At 42.9% G+C, this 21,186-nt stretch overlaps 1 protein-coding gene across 1 annotated transcript; it reads left to right on the plus strand.

Annotated features, from left to right (window-relative positions):
• The first annotated feature begins 1,601 nt into the window (after positions 1-1,601).
• Positions 1,602-20,744, plus strand: LOC116696604 (condensin-2 complex subunit D3). Its single transcript, XM_032527684.1, has 3 exons — positions 1,602-1,665; positions 2,155-2,265; positions 20,541-20,744. Exons 1-3 carry the CDS (start codon positions 1,609-1,611, stop codon positions 20,742-20,744), a joined length of 372 nt encoding a protein of 123 aa, XP_032383575.1. The 5' UTR covers positions 1,602-1,608.
• Positions 20,745-21,186: the final 442 nt, after the last annotated feature.

Genomic DNA, 21,186 nt, shown 5'->3' on the forward strand with positions numbered 1-21,186 from the left:
TCACGGACACCCAGCGCTTCAACGTCACTATCAAGATCAACCTGACCGTTTTAGGTGAACATGTGTAGAGATTGAGAGAAAGTTCTCATGCATAAAACCACCAAGTCCTTTTTCAGTTCCGTGTGATTAAAGGTTTTTCTTTCTTTGGTGATGATTTAAGTGATAAAATGAACTGGTCCCATGGCAGGAAAAAGGCACTTTTATGAGTTTTTTTTTAACAACCTGCCTATGGCCCCCCCCAGTGGCCTAAAATGGTGATAGGTGTAAAACGAGCCCTGGGTATCCTGCTTTGCCTTTGAGAAAATGAAAGCTCAGATGGGTTGATCTGGAATCTTCCCCTAATAAGGTCATAAGGGGCAAGGTTACCTCCCCTTTCTCTGCTTTGCATGCCCAGAGAATTTGGCCCACCCATGAGAGAGACATCATGGCCTTCAAATGAGCAAAGTCCTCAAAAGCTACGGACTCAGAAATGGCACATACTTAAGGAAAGCTCATTGTGGGACTGGCTCTAGTGGCTGGAATTCTGCACCAAGGCTGAATTTTGGGAAAGAGACTTCAGATACAGTATTAGGGACCACTAAGGTCTACTTCAGATACAGTATTACGGACCACTAAGGTCTATATAAAAGAGACTTCAGATACAGTGTTAGGGGACCACTAAGGTCTATATAAAAGAGACTTCAGTACAGTATTAGGGACCACTAAGGTCTATATAAAGAGACTTCAGATACAGTATTAGGGACCATAAGGTCCATATAAAGAGACTTCAGATACAATATAGGGGACACTAAGGCTATATAAAAGAGACTTCAGATACAGTATTAGGGGACCACTAAGGTCTAATAAAAGAGACTTCAGATACAGTTTAGGGGACCACTAAGGTCTATATAAAAGAGACTTCAGATACAGTATTAGGGACCATAAGGTTATATAAAAGAGACTTCAGATACAGTTTAGGGACCACTAAGGTCTATATAAAGACTTCGATACAGTATTAGGGACCACTAAGGTCATCTTAAACGAGAGTCAGATACAGTATTAGGGGACCACTAAGGTCTATATAAAAGAGACTTCAGATGCAGTATTAGGGGACCACTAAGGTCTATATAAAAGAGACTTCAGATACAGTATTAGGGGACCACTAAGGTCTACATAAAAGAGACTTCAGATACAGTATTAGGGGACCACTAAGGTCTATATAAAAGCATCCAAAGATTACCATGTCATGGGACATTTAATGTAAATGTCCACACAGCAATTTAAAACGAGACTGAATGTGATTTAGAGCCTTATGTTCAATCAGAATTACAACACAGCTATCAAGGTGCTTAATACTGAAGTTTGTTAATGAAACTCACCATCTTCGGGCATCTTGACACATTTTCTTTTTGAATTCTAAACCGTTAACCACCACCAATTTGCTCCTAGGAAAATTAAATGAAAACTTGTAACCTCTTTTCCTATCCCAGCATGCTTTGCGGACGAGGAGCTTCCTTTGGATGCAGATGGGGCGGAAATTTTATCTAAAACTTTCAACATCTTGAGTCTGAATGAGATGAAGCTGCTCCAGAAGGGGGTGCTTCAGGGGAGGAACCCGAGGAGGAGAACATGGCCACTACGGCTAAGGTTGTCCTGCAGGCCACACAGAAGAAGGTGGTGTTGCAGGTAAGCAATGTTTGCCAAGTTACTGGTAGGGTTAGGGATGTTTGGATTTTTATGATGTTGATGCCAAAACATAATTCTGATTCCAAAACCGAATCTTGAAAAACTGAAATTTATTTGACAAAAGGTAACTGTCCTGCGGCGACAACAGCTATGTTTAGGCACCAAAACAACCAGTTATGATTACAAAAAAGTGAAGGGGGAGATATTTCCAAGAGGCGGTGTTGGAGCTAAATCCTGCTCCATTCTCAGGGTCCAGTCACTTAGTAGTCAAAATCTCAGATGTGGATGTGTGAATCCATTTTTTTACATAGGACATACTAGAGACAAATACAGAGTCAACCTAACACGGCTCTCCCCCAAATTTATAACAAACCCTTTTTCCCCCGGTGCTTAAAACATCTGAAAGGTGACATGTGAAATGTATTGTGATATTGTGGTTTTAGCTGCTGGCTAATGTTAGGAAATTGAGATAACCATTATAATCCACAGGTCCAGAAGAAGGCCTTCATAGAGAACACAGTTCCTCTCATCATCAGCCTGAAGAGCCTGCTGGAGCAGAAACGCTCTCCTGTGCTCCGAGACCTCATGTCCTACCTTCAGGTAAGACCACAGCATGGACATGTGGATGCTTTCTGCATATTCATTTGATTAATTCAGTTCTATATAGTCATATTATTATACCAGATAGGAAACATAATCTGTGGTCAGGAGTGCAAGACAGACTTATAAAATTTACAAATAAACAAAAATGCAATGTTAAATTTTTTGCTGGTGAAAGTTACTGGAGTCAGGGCTCGACATAAGCCTTGTCCACTTGTCCGGGACAAGTGGAGTTTATGTAGGGCAAGTGGAGATATTTACTTGCCCCACTGGACAAGTTAAAACTCAAAATAAAATGCCATGTTACTTCATGTAATGGGCCACCCATTACATCTATGTTACCGATTTGAAACGATTTTTTCCCCACACTTCGGGGCAGCGGACGGCTAACATTAGACCCAGCAGCAGTGGATCAGCAGACCGCTAACGTTAGACCCAGCAGCAGTGGATCAGCAGACCGCTAACGTTAGACCCAGCAGCAGCTGGTCAGCTGCTTCCATGTAGTCCATCCCAGCCTTGTGCAGGTCTACAGTTTTCTCCCTGATGTCCTTACACAGCTCTCTGGTCTTGGCCATTGTGGAGAAGTTGGAGTCTGTTTGATTGAGTGTGTGACAGGTGTCTTTTATACAGGTAACAAGTTCAAACAGGTGCAGTTAATACAGGTAATGAGTGGAGAACAGGAGGGCGCCGCCATTCTTACTGGTTGATAGGTGATCAAATACTTATGTCATGCAATAAAATGCAAATTAATTATTTTAAAGGGTTAACCCAGGACTACTGTATTGAATTGCATTAGATGTATGAATGCAATGCAGCAACAAGACAGGTTGAGTTATGATTTTACTTCAATCCATCTGCTGCATCAACTTCTAGCCTACTGTTGTAGTCACAAGAGTCACAAAAAAGAGGGAAGGTTTTGGAAAATGTATGTTTGCACTGTTAAAAAGGATTTGGGCTTTTAGCCAGAGGGACTATTTTTAACAAGCTGAGAGAACTTATTGCCTATTACAACAAAGTAAGAAGAGTAACCACAACTACAACTTGAAAAAAGCGCAAAAGCTCATAAAAAACCTATAAGAATCCTTTCAGTTCACTTCAGAAAATAGGTCAAGGTGGGCATTTCAACCAACACGCATGCGCCTGCAGTGACGTCACGCGCAGCGTTGAGCTCTGAAAATCTGAGCCGACCGCCGACCTTGTAGATAGACTTCCTGTCAGATTAGTTCCACATTCAAGATTTAAAAGCACTGCATATATTTGTGAACAACTGGCAGTTATAGATGTTTGGCGGTTTTTAAATCCTGACATTAACGAATTCACATGGAGCAACGTCAGTAGATCCTTTCAGTCTAGAATTGATCTATGGCTTATATCTCCTTCTTGTATGCAATATGTATCAGAATCCTCACATGGTTATGCCCTATTCTCTGATCATAAATTAATTTCAATCCATCTAATGGGAACAAAACAACAAAATGGTAGTAGGCCTTTACGGGGTTATTGGAAACTGAATTATAATTTATTAAAAGATGATGAGTTTTGTGACTTAGTAAAACAAGCAGCCAATAGCATATTTAGTAATAATGAAGGCAATTGCATACAAAATTGGGAATATTTCAGATTTAAAATCAGAGAAATAGCTATTAAGAGAAGTAAAGTAATTAAAAAAAATGCCACAGCTAAAGAAATACACCTCATGGATACGTTAAACATGGTAATGACTAAGGATAATCTTTCAGAGGAAGAAGAAATAACATTGAAGAAATTAAAGGAGGAAGTGGATCATATGTATGTTGAAATGGCTAAAGGGGCATTTGTAAGGTCTCGAGCAAAATGGTTGGAACAAGGGGAAAGGAATTCAAGTTATTTTTGTGCTTTAGAGAAGCGAAATCGCAAGAGGAATAATTTGACCACTCTTAAAATTAACAATAATATCACCTCTAACTCTTTAGAAATTTCAAAATATGTTGGTACATTTTATAGCAATATATATAAGTCAAATATTCAACTCAGTGAATGTGATAAATTCATTGAGTCAATTAAAGCATGTACACCAACTATATCTGAATAATTTAAATTGGATTGTGAACGTCCCATTACTAAATTGGAAATTTCAGAGGCTGTCGGGTCAATGAAAAAAGGGAAATCTCCTGGTAACGACGGGCTTTCAGTTGAATTTTATTTACATTTTTGGGAAATTATTGAAAATCTTCTATTTGATCTATTTAAAGAATGCACTCTAAAAAAGGAAATGTCCACAAGTATGAAGCAAGGCTTAGTATGTCTTCTCCCTAAACCTGAAAAAGATCACTTATTGATAGAAAACTGGAGACCTGTTATACTCTTAAATATTGACTATAAAATGGTATCATTGATTTTTGCCAAACGGTTAAAAAGAGGTCTTCATGAGATAATAAATGAAACGCAGACTGCTTTTATGTCTAATCGTCACATTAGCTCCAATATAAGACTTGTTCTAGACCTGCTGGACTATTCTGATAACATCAATTCTGATGCATTAATAGTATTTCTTGATTTTTATAAAGCATTTGATACGGTAGAACACTATTTTTTATTCAAAGCACTTAAGATTTTTGGTTTTGGACCAAATTTTATATCCGCTGTCGAAATGTTTTAAAAAAATATCGACAGTTCTGTGATATTATATCCAAACACCACAAAAAGATTTCCTGTAATGCGATCTGTTCGCCAAGGCTGCCCTATTTCTCCGTTCTTGTTCCTGCTGGTGGTTGAATTATTGTCATTACACATTCAACATAATCCTATTATTAAAGGTTTATCTATTTTTGGTAAGGAGATTAGAGTAACTCAGCTAGCGGATGATACAGCTCTCTTTTTAAGCGACAAACATCAGATTGCATATGCTATATTCCTAATTGACCCATTCTCGGCTGCTTCGGGTTTAACACTCAACAAATCTAAATGTGAAATTTTATGTCTATATCAGACTGAAGAGGAAAAAATGTTTGATATACCTGTTAAAAAATGTATAAAATATTTAGGTATTCATATTTGCAAAGACTATATGGAACGTCAGCATCTTAATTTTTCATCCAAATTGAAGAAGACTAAAACTATACTGAACTTGTGGCTTCAAAGAGACATTTCTATTTTAGGAAGGATTCTTTTGACTAAAGCAGAAGGGATTTCAAGATTTGTCTACCCTGCCCTCTCTCTCAATGTCCACGATTCAACTTGTAAAGACATAAATACTATGTTTACCAATTTTGTATGGAAAAACAGACACCACCATTTAAAAAAAGCAGTGCTCTCTGGCTCTAAGAATGAAGGTGGATTTGAACTTTTGGACTTTTCGGACTTAAATTACACCTTCAAGGTGAAATGGTTGAAGGAATGTTTAAGAGCACCAGAGTCATTATGGTACTTTATTCCCAATAACGTGTTTCATAATGTAGGAGGTCTGAAATTTTTGTTGAATTGTAACTACAATATTACAAGATTGCCTTTAAAACTGTCTAATTTTTATCAACAAGCTCTATTGGCATGGACTGTGTCATTCTCATAACTTTTCTCCACACAACGCCATCTTGTGGAATAATAAATGCATTACTAAGAGGAACAAGTCACTGTATTTGCAACAATGGATTGATAGAGGTATTATATTCATAAAGGATCTATTTGATTGTAATAGCCGATTATTAAACTATGAATCCTTTCTCAGAGAGAAGTCATTCCCAATAACGTTTAAAGAATATAATTCAGTTTTCAATTCTATCCCTAATGGCGTATTAGAGTTAATGAAAAGTTATAAAATACAAAATGAAGTCCCTGATTTTAAATTTACTCTTTATATAAATGGTATGGATGTTATGAGCAAGAATTGTACCAATAAACACATTAGAAAATGTTTTCTAAATTTAAAAAAGTAACACCTCATGGGAAATTTTTTTGGAACTCTCACTTTAACAATATAAACTGGCATAGGGCGTGGCTTGTTCCTTTTAGATATTGCATCTCAAACAAAATAAGAGAATTACATTTGAAAATATTACACAATATATATCCTACCAGCTTATTTATATCAAAATTGATGCCAATTGACAAGTGTTGTACTTTTTGTAAATCCGAACAAGAATCGTTAATTCATCTTTTTTATGGTTGTTCTTTTAGTATCTCATTTTGGAAAAGTTTAGAAAATTATATACTGTCTAAAACAATCATACTGGAAGGGAAACACATTATTACACTATTTGATTATAAAGATAGAAATATTTGTAATATTGTTAATCTCTTTATCTTATTAGGGAAGTTTCACATCCACAAATCTAAATTTTCCAATTCTAAACCATGTTTTAAATTTTTCCAAATTGAATTTGACACATATATTGAATCTATTAATTTAATTACTAATAAAAAAGCTAGATTTATCTTTGATATATACCCCAATCTATTTAACTAAATACTTGTTTTTGCATTTTATACACCTTTGTAAATCTGTCACACTCTTATCTTTATTTATTTATTTATTTATTTACTATTGTCCACTTCATAATCTTATTTACCATGTACTTTTTTTTTATCAATATTGTTTCAACTCTCATGTAAGTTGCAATTCATTCTTTATTTGTTCTTAATTTTCTGATCTGCGTTGTCTGAATGTTTGTATTATTTGTTGTTAATAAAAAAAAAAAAAATCTGAGCCCGACCGCCATCTTCTTTCCTCGGAGCCGAGCCGTCCATGTAAGTACATTTAAAATTGTTTTAGCTTAATTATTCATCTGTTGGTAATGTGCATTGGTCATCTAATGTCTCTCCGTTTCAAATTATCCGTCAACATAACCTGCGATGAATATTTCATGTTGTTCGTTTTTTGGAAATGCTGTAGCATGTAACGTTAGCTAGCTAGCTAGCGCTAGCTGGCTAAGCTAGCGCCGGAGTGTCACGGCAAGTATTTAATGTAGCTCTGGTTGAGCCTCATTCGACTGTAACAAGTATTCGGCACCAATAAAATAACGCTACTTTTATACGAGTGAAACGGTGTGAGACTTGTCGTCTTTACTATGGAAAAATGTGTGAACAGTAAAATCGATACGTCCGGGTCCACCCGCCAATTTACGTGACGTCGCGACCTGCACAAGAAGCTTTGCTCGCAATCAATCAATCTGGTACAGCTTTGACCAGACAGTGAGATAACAGAGCAGCTCATGGTCCGTGGGGAAGAGGAGTGGAAAAATACGGACCACCGCCGTAGTGTACGGACTATATATATATTTATGTAGAGTTAGATGCTGTATAAACACGTAGTGATAGGGGATTGTTTTTAACTGCATAGTGATGTGTGCCGTTACCAGTGTTGCCAGATCTTGCGAGACAAATACGCAACCAGCCCTTTGAAAACAAGCCCAAATAAGCGACTTTTTCTACGGAGCCCCCCTAAGATCCTGGAAGAGAAAAAATGCACGGTTTTACAATCCATGTGGACAGATTGGTAAACTGTACACACGGTAGGCTAGAGTTTATTTATTTCCCCTCCTGAGCTTTAGGACAATGACCACAGGAGGGAGTTTTTAAACATTACTTAACATTAAAAAACTGATGGGATTTGAAATATAGACACTTTTTCACAGTGATTTTGAGTTGTTCCTAAGGACGGGTAGAATCCATTATTTTCCTCCTTTCTCCGATTCTTTATTATACTTCTTCCCGTATTTCACCCACTTTATCCCGGGCATTTATTCCTCCAAAAACTCTCCTTCAGTCCACTCACCATTAGTCGCTACTCGCGCATTTTCCTAACCAGAAAACAACAGACTGCCCTGCTCTGCCTCTGATTGGCTGGTACTCGTTTCCATCTGGGTCAGAGCTGTCTATAGTGTTTATGTGGAAAAGGGCGGGATTGAGCAAACCGGCAAGGACAAGCTGGGAACAAGCCCAAATAAGCAACCACACTTTAGTGACAAGCCCAAAAAAACCGCAACCCGCGACTACCAATATTTGTAAGCAACTTTACAAAAAAACAAGCCCAAAGTCGCTTATAATAAGCGGACTTGGCAACACTGGCCGTTACACTCGCGCAGCAGTGGGGGTGAACGGTCACGCAGGCTGCCAGCTGCAGATCAGACGTGGGTTTGTTGGCCAATGGGAAAGGAGCCCTATGCCGTTTGAAATCGTGTCGACCCAGGACCCGAAGGGATTGTGTATGATCCAAAACGGCACCTCTGGTTCATATTTCAATCATTTAATAAACATAAAAGACGGAAAGCTAAAACGATAGATAACTCCAGGTCAAAATAGTCTAATATGATCACAGATAGTCTGTAACCGTTCTACATAGAAGAATGGCGTCACTGTTTTGAGATTTGGCATACATTTAAGTCTTTTTTTTGAAAAAATGTAAATATTGTAAATAGTCCTTTGAGTTATAATAGATAGATAGATGTTTATTTATCCCAAGAAAAATGGGAAATTCCTGTGTTACAGCAGCAAAATCAGTCACAAAGTACAAAATATAAATATAAATGAAATACTAGGAAAAATATACATACATACAATATACATGAAATAATAATATGAATAAAGTAAAAAGAACAAATATTTGAATTTGTACAGGATGGGGGAACAAAAATGTGCAACTGCTTAAATAATAATAATATGCTAAAATGTAAATGTAAATAAACCAAATGTCCAGGTTGCATTAGTGCAGTAGTGTGGTGTCCAAAAGTCTCATCTACCACCCAGAGATGACATGTTAAAAAGTGTTATTGCTTGTGGAATGAATGATTTTCTGTAGCGGTCCTTGCAGCATCGAAGCTGTCGGAGCCTCTTAGAGAAGCTGCTCCTCTGTTGGACCAGTGTGGGGTGGAGAGGGTGGTCAGGGTTATCCATGATAGATAACAGTTTGTTCAGTGACCTCCTCTCCACCACAGCTTCAAAAGTTTCCTGTTTGCAGCCGATTACGGAGCCAGCCATCTTGATCAGTGTGTTCAGTCTGTTTTTATCGCTGGCTCCGATGCTGCTGCCCCAGCAGATGGCGGAGGAGAACAGAGTGCTGGCCACAACAGACTGGTAGAAGATCTCCAACATCCTGCTGCACACGTTGAAGGATCTCAGCTTCCTCAGGAAATAGAGTCTGCTCATCCCCTTCTTGTAAACAGCAGTGCTGTTGATCTTCCAGTTCAGTTCATGTTGTAATGTTCATTATGTTCATTTTTGCACTGGATGACTCCAATTATATAGGACAACTGTTTTAGGCAATTATTAAATAAAAAAATATTTGATACAACATGAAAAATATTTATGCAATCAAGCCAATTTTGCTGATAACTGTTGTATGTTTTTTTTTCCCCCCTTTCTTTGTTTTCTGTACAGGGTTACAACACTTCATTGTAGGCTGTGCTGTTTGTGGCAACTGCCCCTCAATGAGGTGGTCCTGCAAGTGTTGCAATTTCTCCTCGCCGAACCAACGCACACTAATTGTCCATTATAAGCTGAAGCACTGTCATCAGGCAAGAAACTGTCCTCTTCCCTGTGTCTATGCAGACTGTGTGTGCTCCTTCAGGACAGAATCATCTCTGAAAAAACATTTAACAAGAGACCATAGTCAAGCCCGTTCAAAGCAGATGACTGCAAGGTTAAATTGTGAACTGAGCAATTTTTCAGAGACTTGTAGTGATTCACAGTATTTTGCACATTTGAAAATACACATACACAATAAGGAAACTGTTAAATGTCTGATAAAGAATGTATTTTTCAGCCGAGTGTGTAGAGTACTTTTCGTGCACATAAGAGTAAGAAACATCACCTCTGTACTGTTGACAATTTTAGAGAAAACCTGTATCAAACCTTCATTCAGGGCACTTTAAACTCTGAAAGTACAAACTTTGAGACACACTCAGACGATCTAGACTTAACAGATTATTTCATAGAGGATCTAGACCTGCATGATTTACTTCAACACAAAGTTGCATCTCTCTTACTGCGTATGCACACACATTTGCATGTGTCTAAAACAACAACTCAGGAAATAATAGATGAGCTTTGTAGTATTAGCTCAGTTGTAGAAGAGTGCACACCAAAAATAATTGAAAGTGTACTGATCAACCATAATTGTGCAGTGAACAGTGCAGTCATTGCTGCTATAACAGAGATAGTTAAAAAAGTTAACCCCCTAAGTTTCCTGTCAAAAGACGGGCCTTTTGGTTCTGAATACAAAAGGGAAACTTTTTACAAGAAAATTTTTAAAGTGATTGAGCCGATTGAATAGGTTTTAGATGCATCTTCAAGACGGAAATTTGTTTATATTCCGGTTTTGAAAGTCCTGACAGAGCTGTTAAATCGCAGTGATGTGATAGATAAAGTCTTGGAGACAGGACATATTGAAACAGTTGAACACTTGTCTCAGTACAAAACATACAGAGACGGTCTATATTACAAAGACAATATTTTGCTATCGTCAAAAGATCTTAGCATTGCCCTAGGACTGTATATAGACGACTTTGAAGTGTGCAACCCACTAGGAACATAAAAAAAAACACGATCTGTGCAGTTTATTGGGTCATTTCAAATTTACCTATACGATATAGCTCATCTGTACAGTCAATCTACCTTGCATGTCTGTGTCATAGCAATGATGTGAAGAAATATGGGTATGGAGCCATTCTTGAACCACTGATAAAAGTGGCAGCAAGGATTGTATGTTCAGAAGTTGGGAACAACTGTTTGAGGTACTGTGCTGTATGTGTCTGCAGACAACTTGGGGGCCCATTCACTTGCTGGGTTTCATGAGAATTTTAATGTCGACAAATTTTGCCGGTTTTGTTTAGCTAGTCGGCAAGATTTTGACATTCACGAGGTAAAGGAGAGAGTATTTCCACTCCGGACAGTTGAATCTCACAAACAGGGCCTTCTGGAATTAAAAAGACATAATTTTGTTTCTGTGAATGGAGTAGAGAGTGACTGTGTTCTCGATAGACTTTCTCATTTCCACACAGTCCAGGGCTTCCCCCCAGATTTTATGCACAACCTTTTTGAAGGAATAGTGCCACAGGAATTAAGTCTATGCATAAAGTCTCTGATATCCAAACGCTACTTTACAATATATGAGCTGAATTCCATAATTGAATCCTTCCCTTTCAAGTTTACAGATAAAACCAACAGACCTAATCCAATTTCAAAGTCTTTTGCATCAAAAAAATCTATTGGTGGGAATTGCCACGAAAACTGGCCACTATTGAGACTTCTGCCTCTAATGATCGGTCACATTATACCAGAAGATGACAAAATTTGGGGGATTCTATTAGATCTGAAAGAAATAGTAGAGCTTCTAGCTAGTGGACATTTTTCAGAAGAGACATTGGCATACTTGGAGTGTAAAATCTCCGATCACAGGTGCCTATTAAAAGAGGTGTTTCCTGATTTCCACCTCCTGCCCAAGCACCACTTCTTAGAACATTATCCTGAACTGATTCGGAGATTTGGTCCCCTAGTTGATTTCTGGACCATTAGATTTGAAGCTAAGCACAGCTTTTTTTTTAAAGGTTGGTGCATGATTCTCACAATTTCAGAAACATATTGCTCACTCTATCAACAAAACACCAGCTTACTTTAGCTTACCATCTAGATTTGCCAAGTCTTTTCAGACCTGATCTGGAAGTTGGACATACTGCAGTTGTTTGACCTGATGCACTTGAGCACTCCATGAGGCGGGCTGTAGAGCTAAAATTTGGAAACATAAGTGTTGTGTACGGTGGGACCCAGAACACAGAGATACAATGCAGGATAACGTAAAGTGGGTTTATTAGTAGTAGTAGTAGATCCAATGGAACAGATGACAGGTCGGAGGGATGGTGGAAGGCAGCTGGAGGTTCTGTGTGGAGAGGCAGAGAAGACAAGGTGAGCACAGGCGACAAACACGGGAGCAAAATCAGACGTACGCAGACTGTTAGCCAAGTTACCACGGATGAGCAAGTAACAATCTGGCGCCGACAAGGTGATTAGCCCGGGTTTAAGAATGGCAGGAGTTGATGAGATGATGGGAGACAGCTGAGCGGATAATGAGCAGGTGATGGTAGCCACGCCCCCCTAGGAAGGAATGCCCTCACAGCCAGCCAGAGAGACACAGCAATACAGAGGTGAAGTTGGCCAAAGGTTGGGGGAGGACAGCAGCCCACAACAGTACCCCCCCCTCAACGGGCGCCCCCACGCGCCCCACCGGGCCTGTCGGGATAGTCCCGATGGAAGTCAGTGATCAGCCGCGGGTCCAGGACAAACCTCCGAGGAATCCATGAACGCTCCTCCGGCCCATAACACTCCCAGTCCACCAGATACTGCAGACCCCTACCTCGCCGCCGGGAGTCCAGGAGCCGACTGACAGTGTAGGCCGGGTGGTCGTCAACCAGGCGTACCGGCGGGGGTGGATCCACCGGAGGACAGAGGGGACTAGTGGACACTGGCTTCAGGTGTGAAACATGAAACGTGGGGTGGACCCGCATAGCGGCCGGCAGCTTCAGTCGGACAGCCGCAGGGTTCACCACTGCCTCAACCTCAAAGGGACCCAGGAACCGGGGGGAGAGCTTCCGCGTCTCGGCGTGCAACGGAACGTTCCTGGAAGACAGCCACACCTGCTGACCAGGCTGGAACGGGGGAGCCGGGATCCTATTCCTGTCCGCCCCCCTCTTATTCCGGTCAGCGGTCCGAAGAAGGGACTCCCGGGCCTCCGTCCACACCCGGTGACAACGGCGCAGGTTATCCTGGACAGAGGGCACAGACAGGTCCTTCTCCTGCGACGGAAACAGGGGGGGTTGGTAACCCAGGGCCACCTCAAAAGGAGAGAGCCCCGTGGCAGATGTAACCAAGGCGTTGTGCGCATACTCTATCCAGGGCAGGTGGTCAGCCCAGGAGGCGGGATTCCGGGCCGCCACACAGCGGAGAGACGTCTCCAGATCTTGGTTGGCCCTCTCCGTCTGACCGTTCGATTGCGGATGGTAACCTGAGGACAGACTGACAGAAGCACCCAACGCAGTACAAAACTCCTTCCAAACACGGGATATGAACTGTGGACCTCTATCTGAAACGATATCCACAGGTATTCCATGTAGACAGAATACATGTTGGACTAGGAGGTCAGCCGTCTCACTGGCCGTGGGTAATTTAGGTAACGCTATATAGTGGACAGATTTAGAGAATCTATCCACCACAGTCAATATAGTGTCATTACCTTTGGACATGGGCAAGCCGGTGACGAAGTCCAGCGCCACGTGGGACCAAGGGCGGCTGGGGACAGGCAGCGGCAACAGCAGACCAGCGAGTTGTCGATGCGAGGCCTTACCCCGCGCACAGACGGAGCAGGCCGCTACGTAGGCACAAACATCGGCATCCATCGCTGGCCACCAGAAGTGTCGTTTCACCAGCGTTGATGTCCGGTGCATCCCAGGATGACAGGAGAAGCGGGCGGTATGGACCCACTGAAGCACTTGGGACCGCACAGGAGCAGGCATGTAGAGCCGGTCCGCAGGACCGTCACCAGGTCCAGGATCCAGGGCCTGGGCAGCCGTAACCTGCGCCTCAATCTCCCAGCGCACTGCAGCGACGACACAGGAGCGAGGCAACACCGTCTCGGGCTCGGCACAATCCTCCGGGTTGTCGAACAGCCGAGACAGTGCGTCCGGCTTCACATTCCGCGACCCCGGACGGTAGGTGAGAGTGAAGTTGAACCTACTAAAAAACAGCGCCCACCTGGCCTGCCGAGATGACAGCCTTTTGGTGGACTGGATGTATGCCAGGTTCTTGTGATCAGTCCAGACCACAAACGGCTGCTCAGCCCCCTCCAAACAATGGCGCCACTCCTCCAGCGCCACTTTGACCGCAAGCAGCTCCCGGTTGCCCACATCATAGTTCCTTTCGGCCGGGGACAACTTCTTTGAGAGGAACGCACAAGGATGGAGCTCCCGGTCGGAGGGGGAGCGTTGAGACAGGACAGCACCCACCCCCGACGCAGAAGCCTCCACCTCCACCACGAAGCGGAGCGAGTGATCGGGGTGTTTAAGCACAGGCGGGGAGGTGAACAGAGCCTTAAGCCGCTCCATAGCCAGACCAGCGACCGGAGACCAGAGGAACGGGACCTTAGGGGACGTGAGCCTAGTAAGGGGAGCCACCACCTGACTAAAATTGGCAATGAAACGACGATAGAAATTGGCGAAGCCCAGAAACCGTTGCAACTGTTTACGGGTGGTGGGTGTGGGCCAATCAGTAACCGCCTTAGTCTTAGCTGGGTCAGCCGACACCTGACCACTCTCGACAATGAACCCCAGAAACGGAACCGACTGGCGGTGGAATTCGCATTTTTCGGCTTTGACGAAGAGCCTGTTCTCTAACAGCCGTTGGAGGACCTGGCGGACATGGGACACATGGTCGGTTAATGAGGACGAAAACACCAGAATATCGTCAAGGTAAACCACTACAAACCGGTTAAGGAAGTCCCTTAACACGTCGTTAACCATAGTTTGGAAAACCGCTGGGGCATTGGTAAGGCCGAATGGCATGACTAGATACTCAAAGTGACCTAACGGAGTGTTGAAGGCCGTCTTCCGCTCGTCCCCCTGTCGAATGCGGACTAGATGGTAGGCGTTGCGGAGGTCTAATTTGGAAAACACCGTTGCACCATGTAAGGGCTCGAACGTAGAGTTCATAAGCGGCAGGGGGTAAGTGTTTTTCACCGTAATGTTATTCAGTCCACGGAAATCGATACAAGGGCGCAGTGATCCATCCTTCTTTGCCACAAAGAAAAACCCCGCCCCCAAAGGAGACAATGACGGACGAATAATACCTGCAGCGAGGGAGTCACCGATGTACCGTTCCATGGTTTCCCTCTCAGGTCGGGACAGGTTATAAAGCCGACTCTTAGGGTACTGGGAGTCGGGCTGAATGTCGATGCCGCAATCGTAAGGTCTATGGGGAGGCAGAGTCATGGCCTGGCCCTTACTAAACACCTCTGCTAGATCGAGATATACGGCAGGAACAGAGGATAAATCAGAAGGTGTGACCACAGACGCTGGGACGCTCTCAACGGGTGGAACAGCTGAGCCCAGGCACTTGGCGTGACAGCGATCACTCCAGCTATGGACAGCACAACGCTGCCAGTCAATTTGGGGATTATGCAGTTTCAACCAGGGGAAGCCGAGTATCAGCGGGGTAGTAGACGCGGACATGATTTTTAATTGGATGGTTTCACGGTGATTACCAGACAATATTAAAGTAACAGGCACGGTTTGTTGAGTAACTCTGGCTAGTGTATGGCCGTTAACAGCCGTAACCCGAATAGGGCTGGATATAGACTCTACGGGAATGCCGGCCTGAGCAGCAAGACCACAGTCAATGAAATTGTCCTCTGCACCGGAATCAACCAGAGCGGAGAGGGGAAGGGAAAGCGTCTGGTATTGTAATGTGGCAGGAACCAGTAACTGGGGCACAGCGGGCAGAACGTTAGTTTTAGGACTCGCTAACACGCCCACGTTAGTTAGCGAGTCACGTCTTTTGGCCGATTTGGACAGTCAGAAACACGGTGGGAAGGATCGCTGCAGTACAGACACTCACCGGACCGCATGCGGCGTTGTCGTTCAGCGGGGGAAAGACGGGCACGACCCAGCTGCATTGCTTCATCCTCCTCCCAGGTGGAGCGCACCGGGGTGTCCGAGAGCGACAGCGGGGAGACAGGCGTCCGAGACCCCGACAACCTAACAGCCCGGTCAGGGGGGAGAGATCGGCGACCCCTCGCTTGTTTCCTCTCCCGCATCCTGCAGTCTATACGGATAGCTAGAGAAACAAGTTTGTTAAGGGTGGAAGGTTCATCCCGAACAGACAGTTCGTCCTTGACAACATCACTCAAACCGTGAAAAAATGCACCCCGTAACGCCTCCTCATCCCACTTAGAGTCCGCAGCCAGCGTCCAGAAGTCAACCGAGTAATCCGCCACTCCACCAGTCCCCTGCCGGAGAGCAAGCAGCCGCCTCGAGGCACCCCCCACATGATCCGGGTGATCGAAAACAGTCCTTAAATCTGAAGAAAAAGAGTCAAAAGTTACATCTGAGAGCGGGCGATTAGCACACACCGCCTCGGCCCACGCCAGAGCTCGTCCCCTGAGCAGTCCCAGGGCGTAATGGACCTTAGCAGACTCGTCGAAAACGACCACGGTCGTTGTCGGAAAATAAGTCCGCACTGGAGCAGAAATCCGCGACATTTATCCAGGTCACCGGAAAAAGGTTCCGGCGAGGTGATGGGAGGCTCACGGAGGGGTGCGGCGACCGCCATGCCTGTGGGAACAGACGGAGAGACAGGGGGAGACGAGAGAGGAGGTGAGGGAACTACAGACAGTTTAGCGACTTCAGCTGTTAGCCGGGTAATCTGTGTGATCAGTTGTTGATTGTTCTCCAGAAGTGTTTTGAGCAGCTGGTCGTGTTGTCCCAATAACACCCCCTGTGACTGGATAGCCCGCTGTGTGCTGTTATCCGCAACCGGCGGTATCCCTGCAGAGTCCATGTTGGCCAGATTGTTCTGTTGTGTACGGTGGGACCCAGAACACAGAGATACAATGCAGGATAACGTAAAGTGGGTTAATTAGTAGTAGTAGTAGATCCAATGGAACAGATGACAGGTCGGAGGGATGGTGGAAGGCAGCTGGAGGTTCTGTGTGGAGAGGCAGAGAAGACAAGGTGAGCACAGGCGACAAACACGGGAGCAAAATCAGACGTACGCAGACTGTTAGCCAAGTTACCACGGATGAGCAAGTAACAATCTGGCGCCGACGAGGTGATTAGCCCGGGCTTAAGAATGGCAGGAGTTGATGAGATGATGGGAGACAGCTGAGCAGATAATGAGCAGGTGATGGTAGCCACGCCCCCCTAGGAAGGAATGCCCTCACAGCCAGCCAGAGAGACACAGCAATACAGAGGTGAAGTTGGCCAAAGGTTGGGGGAGGACAGCAGCCCACAACAATAAGTCTATTGTCTCTTGCAACCAATGCCTGCCTGTATGGCACAAAGTATTCAGAGGGTATGTTTCTGTCCGTGGGGCACACCAGTGGCCTGCCTGACTTTGGGAAGCTGGTTAAAATTGTATTTGTGTCCAGCAAAGTGTCCTTCCTCATAGAACCATACCATGCATGGTACATGGAGCACCTGCGCAGTTATGAGTTGATGACAAAACAGTCTTCTGAACTGGTGATTGTGGAACTAATTGGATATCAACCCTTGTATCCATACACAAAAGCAGGGAAACTGATGGTGACATCAAAAGTTTTTTTGCTTCATTAAGGTATAGTTGGGGTGTTATTTTACTTTTTAAATGGTGTGTTCTTCTTCTTGCTCTGAAAAACATGCAGTATGTCCATGAACGTAAAAACAGGTTTTAAACAGAAGAAAATGTGTATCTATGCATGTTCATGGTTAATAATGTTTATTGTTCATTTAGTTTTTTCTTACATTCTTTTTTTCCTTCATCGCCAGAGAAGTCCTGAGAGTTTCAAAGTTGCAAGAAGATGCTGTTGCGTGTGATCGTTTCAGCAAAGGACATTAGAAAGCTCCGCTTGGACTCAGTTCCAGATTCCGTTGATGGCCTGAAACGGGTGTTGAAAAACAAACTGCAGTTACACTCTTCATTTGACCTTCAATATGAAGATGAGGATTTCAAAGACTTCTGTAACCTCACGTGTGTTGACGATCTACCAAAGGACAAGGTGACATTGCAAGTCATTTTCTGCCCTGTCTCTTCAGACTCAAGTTAGGACACTTTTGGCTCTGCTGTACCATCGTCTCCGGCACTTGTTGAAAAACACCCTTGTCTTACAGAACCTGGCTCCACATTTGGATGGTATGGATGGAAACACAGCATAAAGTTCAAGATGGGCAATTACAGACAGAAATTGACAAATTTGGGCTGCCAAGAACTGGAGGTTAATTCTGAGAAAAGAGGTGCTGGGGACACACGAGGGAAGAGAAACAAAGTGAAGAAACCTCGACGGTCTGAAACAAATTTTCTTCCAGATCTCCCCCAGGGAAGAGACAGCAGAAATCTTGAAGAAGATAAAGAAAAGATGGTCCATGAGATGAGAAAAACAACCCCAAACCTGGCCTACATCGATGATGCAATGAATGCCACATACGCACTGAGAAGACAGGAGATCGTTGAAGAGGAGCCACCTGTGGCCGAAATGAGAGTCAGATGGCCAGCCCTTTTTACTTAGTCATAGCATAGTAGTAATGTTGTATTGTGTATGTTGCAGGGCTCGATGCTAACATTCCTTCCATTGAGTACATGTGCTCCTAAAGTAAAATATTGGGAGTAGAATTAAAAATTGTTTAACACATTTATGCAACACTTTAATAATGTTAAGGGTCAAAAGTGACCCATTTTTACATAACAGTAAAAACACACAACAATTTACTGTATACCTGTAATTTGACTTCTGTTGTGACCCAGAATATACAAACATAAAACTATTTCATCTTTTTTAATCAACAGACACAAGCAATAACTTACACTGTCATGACTAACACAATATTTGACACATTAAACATGAATTGATCTTTTCTGTAGGCCACTCCTATATATTGATATTAAATAATGCTTTAACTCATATGAATTATATATTTTAACTACTAAAATCATAGTAGTACATACTGATTTGTTAAACTTACAGCCTTGTTACTTAGCATGTATGAATTATTATGACAACATAACAAAGCACTGACATGTCAGTCTGATGTAAACATTAATAAAATTCAATAACCTGCCACACAAGCCATTCTGCCAGTCTGAGGACACAGATTGTTGAAGTTAACAATAATGAAATATGCACCATGAGACAAGTCTCCACTGTTATCAAATGTGAAAATGTAGGTGACTTTCAGCTTAAACTAAAACTGTCATGTTACTTCTCCACATAGATCGGTCCACAATAGTTGTGCAACCCCACTGAGGAGTGGGACCGAGATGTAGATTATGACAGACAGTAAACTTTCTCTAATTAATGTGATTGGATAGGCACTTTGATACAGATTGAATAAGAAAATATCTCTGTTAGATGGAGGACATGGAGAGAGAAATGCTGGGTTTGTTGAATAAAATCTGTCAGTGAGGTCAGTTTAAGTTGCCTCTCTGGACTAAAGCTCAGTTTCCGTCATTTGAGGGTTGACAAAAATCAGTTTTGAATACACTGAATTTGCGTATCGTGTTTTTGCAGGCATCTAACCAAAGGAAGAGAGCAGCAGCTTTGCAGGGGCTGCCATGGTACGTGAAGGAAAATCCTTCTACATTGATGAAGAGATGTGAGGTAAGCAGCAAAATGTTGTTCAACAAAAACAAGTTCACAATGGGCATGGTTACACATCATTTCAGGCATCCTCTGTGTAGATAAAGCAAAACATGTCTAAAGCACAGGCCCCTTTTTGTTATGTTTGTTTTGCATGAAGCCAACAGATCCTGGAGAGGACGTCATCAAGGGAATGGTGATTGGAATCCTTTTGGTCGTTGAAGATGTGAAGGAGCCCCTTCCAGTTTCCTACAACGATGTTGCCATCGTCATTGAGGAAAAGATTGTCATGCGTCATCTTGGTGATGTACCCAACGCTTTTGTGAACCTGATGGACCTGCTGTACATGCTGAACCTTGACTATCCAAAAGACACAAAATATACTTTTGAGGTGATTCAGCGCCTGTTCATAGGAATCGGGTCTGAGATGTGCACTCCCAGGGTCCACTCTTTAAAGAATAAACTGCTCAGTTAGAGTGATGGCTTAGGAGGATGTTTCTGCATTTGGCCCTGAGTAAGTGTTCTAGTTTTTTTCCAATGTCTTTTCCACTATGTTGTAAGAAGAAAAGAAATGTAAAGCCCTTCTGTTCTATTAACTCAGTCAAAGCAACAAGATGACTTTACGTAGTTAAGTTGAGTCAACTAATCTGTTTTTACAGTGTGCCCCTGAAGCCCCTTTTGAGGCTGTACCCAACCTTTGTGTGACACTAAATCATAACAAGAGTGACCTTGAGACACTTTACAGATAGAGTAGGTCAAGATCACACACGCTAATTTACAAAGACCCAACAATTCCAGTCATTCCCCCAAGAGCAAGCATTTAGTGTGACAGTGTTAAGGAAAACTAACGTTTAGGGAGAAACCTGGGACAGACTCAGGCTCTTGGTGGGTGGTGTCTGACGGTGCAGGTTGGGGGTACGATGAACAGTGGCAATTATAGTCGCAGTAAAGATAATGGAACTAAACTCCATGATGCCGTTGTTCCCATCAGGTGACCATGCAAGAACATCGTAACAAGGTAAAGGACTTTTTCCCTGGAGATGAGCAGCTGGCAGTTGAGGTGGAGTTTGCTCTGAAGATGGCTGAGAAGGAGAAAGAGATGGAGAAGCAGATGGACAACTGCAGCTTGACAGGAGACGCCAGGCCTCCAACTACACAGGTCAGTTCACACTACATACACAATGTGTATTTATAATACGGGGTTCCTACGCAGTATGGAAAAGTGTGGAGTTTGATTTTTAGTCATTTCTAGGTCTAGATAAGTAGGGAAAAAATAATCAAAACCAAAAATCCTCTTGACCAAGATAACACTTAATCATAATTTTATGGAAACGGCCCAGGAGATTGATTCCAGATCTAGCCCATTTAGACATGGGTAAGATATGGACTAGGTTTTATTGACTAGTGAAACCTCCTCCGATTTTTTTCGGTTGCTGGTTCAAGTCCATGTACAGACCATAGTACTGAGTGTAGGGTGGTAGCCGGAGAGATGCCAGTTCACCTCCTGGGTACTGCCAATGTACTCTTGAGCAAAGCATGCAATCCCGGCCCATACTGTGAATCACGTTCTGCATATAGTACTTTTTCAGATTGACTGAAAAATAAATACAATACATGATAATATTACATTCACTATT

The sequence above is a fragment of the Etheostoma spectabile genome, chromosome 10, assembly GCF_008692095.1.
Source record: "Etheostoma spectabile isolate EspeVRDwgs_2016 chromosome 10, UIUC_Espe_1.0, whole genome shotgun sequence".
NCBI lineage: Eukaryota > Metazoa > Chordata > Actinopteri > Perciformes > Percidae > Etheostoma > Etheostoma spectabile.

Bases quoted from the DNA above. Each gene is read 5' to 3' on its own strand.
- LOC116696604 (XM_032527684.1), top strand. From the start codon at position 1,609: ATGGCCACTACGGCTAAGGTTGTCCTGCAGGCCACACAGAAGAAGGTG. The intron at 1,666-2,154 runs GTAAGCAATGTT...TATAATCCACAG, and splicing joins AGAAGAAGGTGGTGTTGCAG to GTCCAGAAGAAGGCCTTCAT. The intron at 2,266-20,540 runs GTAAGACCACAG...TGTTCCCATCAG, and splicing joins ACCTCATGTCCTACCTTCAG to GTGACCATGCAAGAACATCG.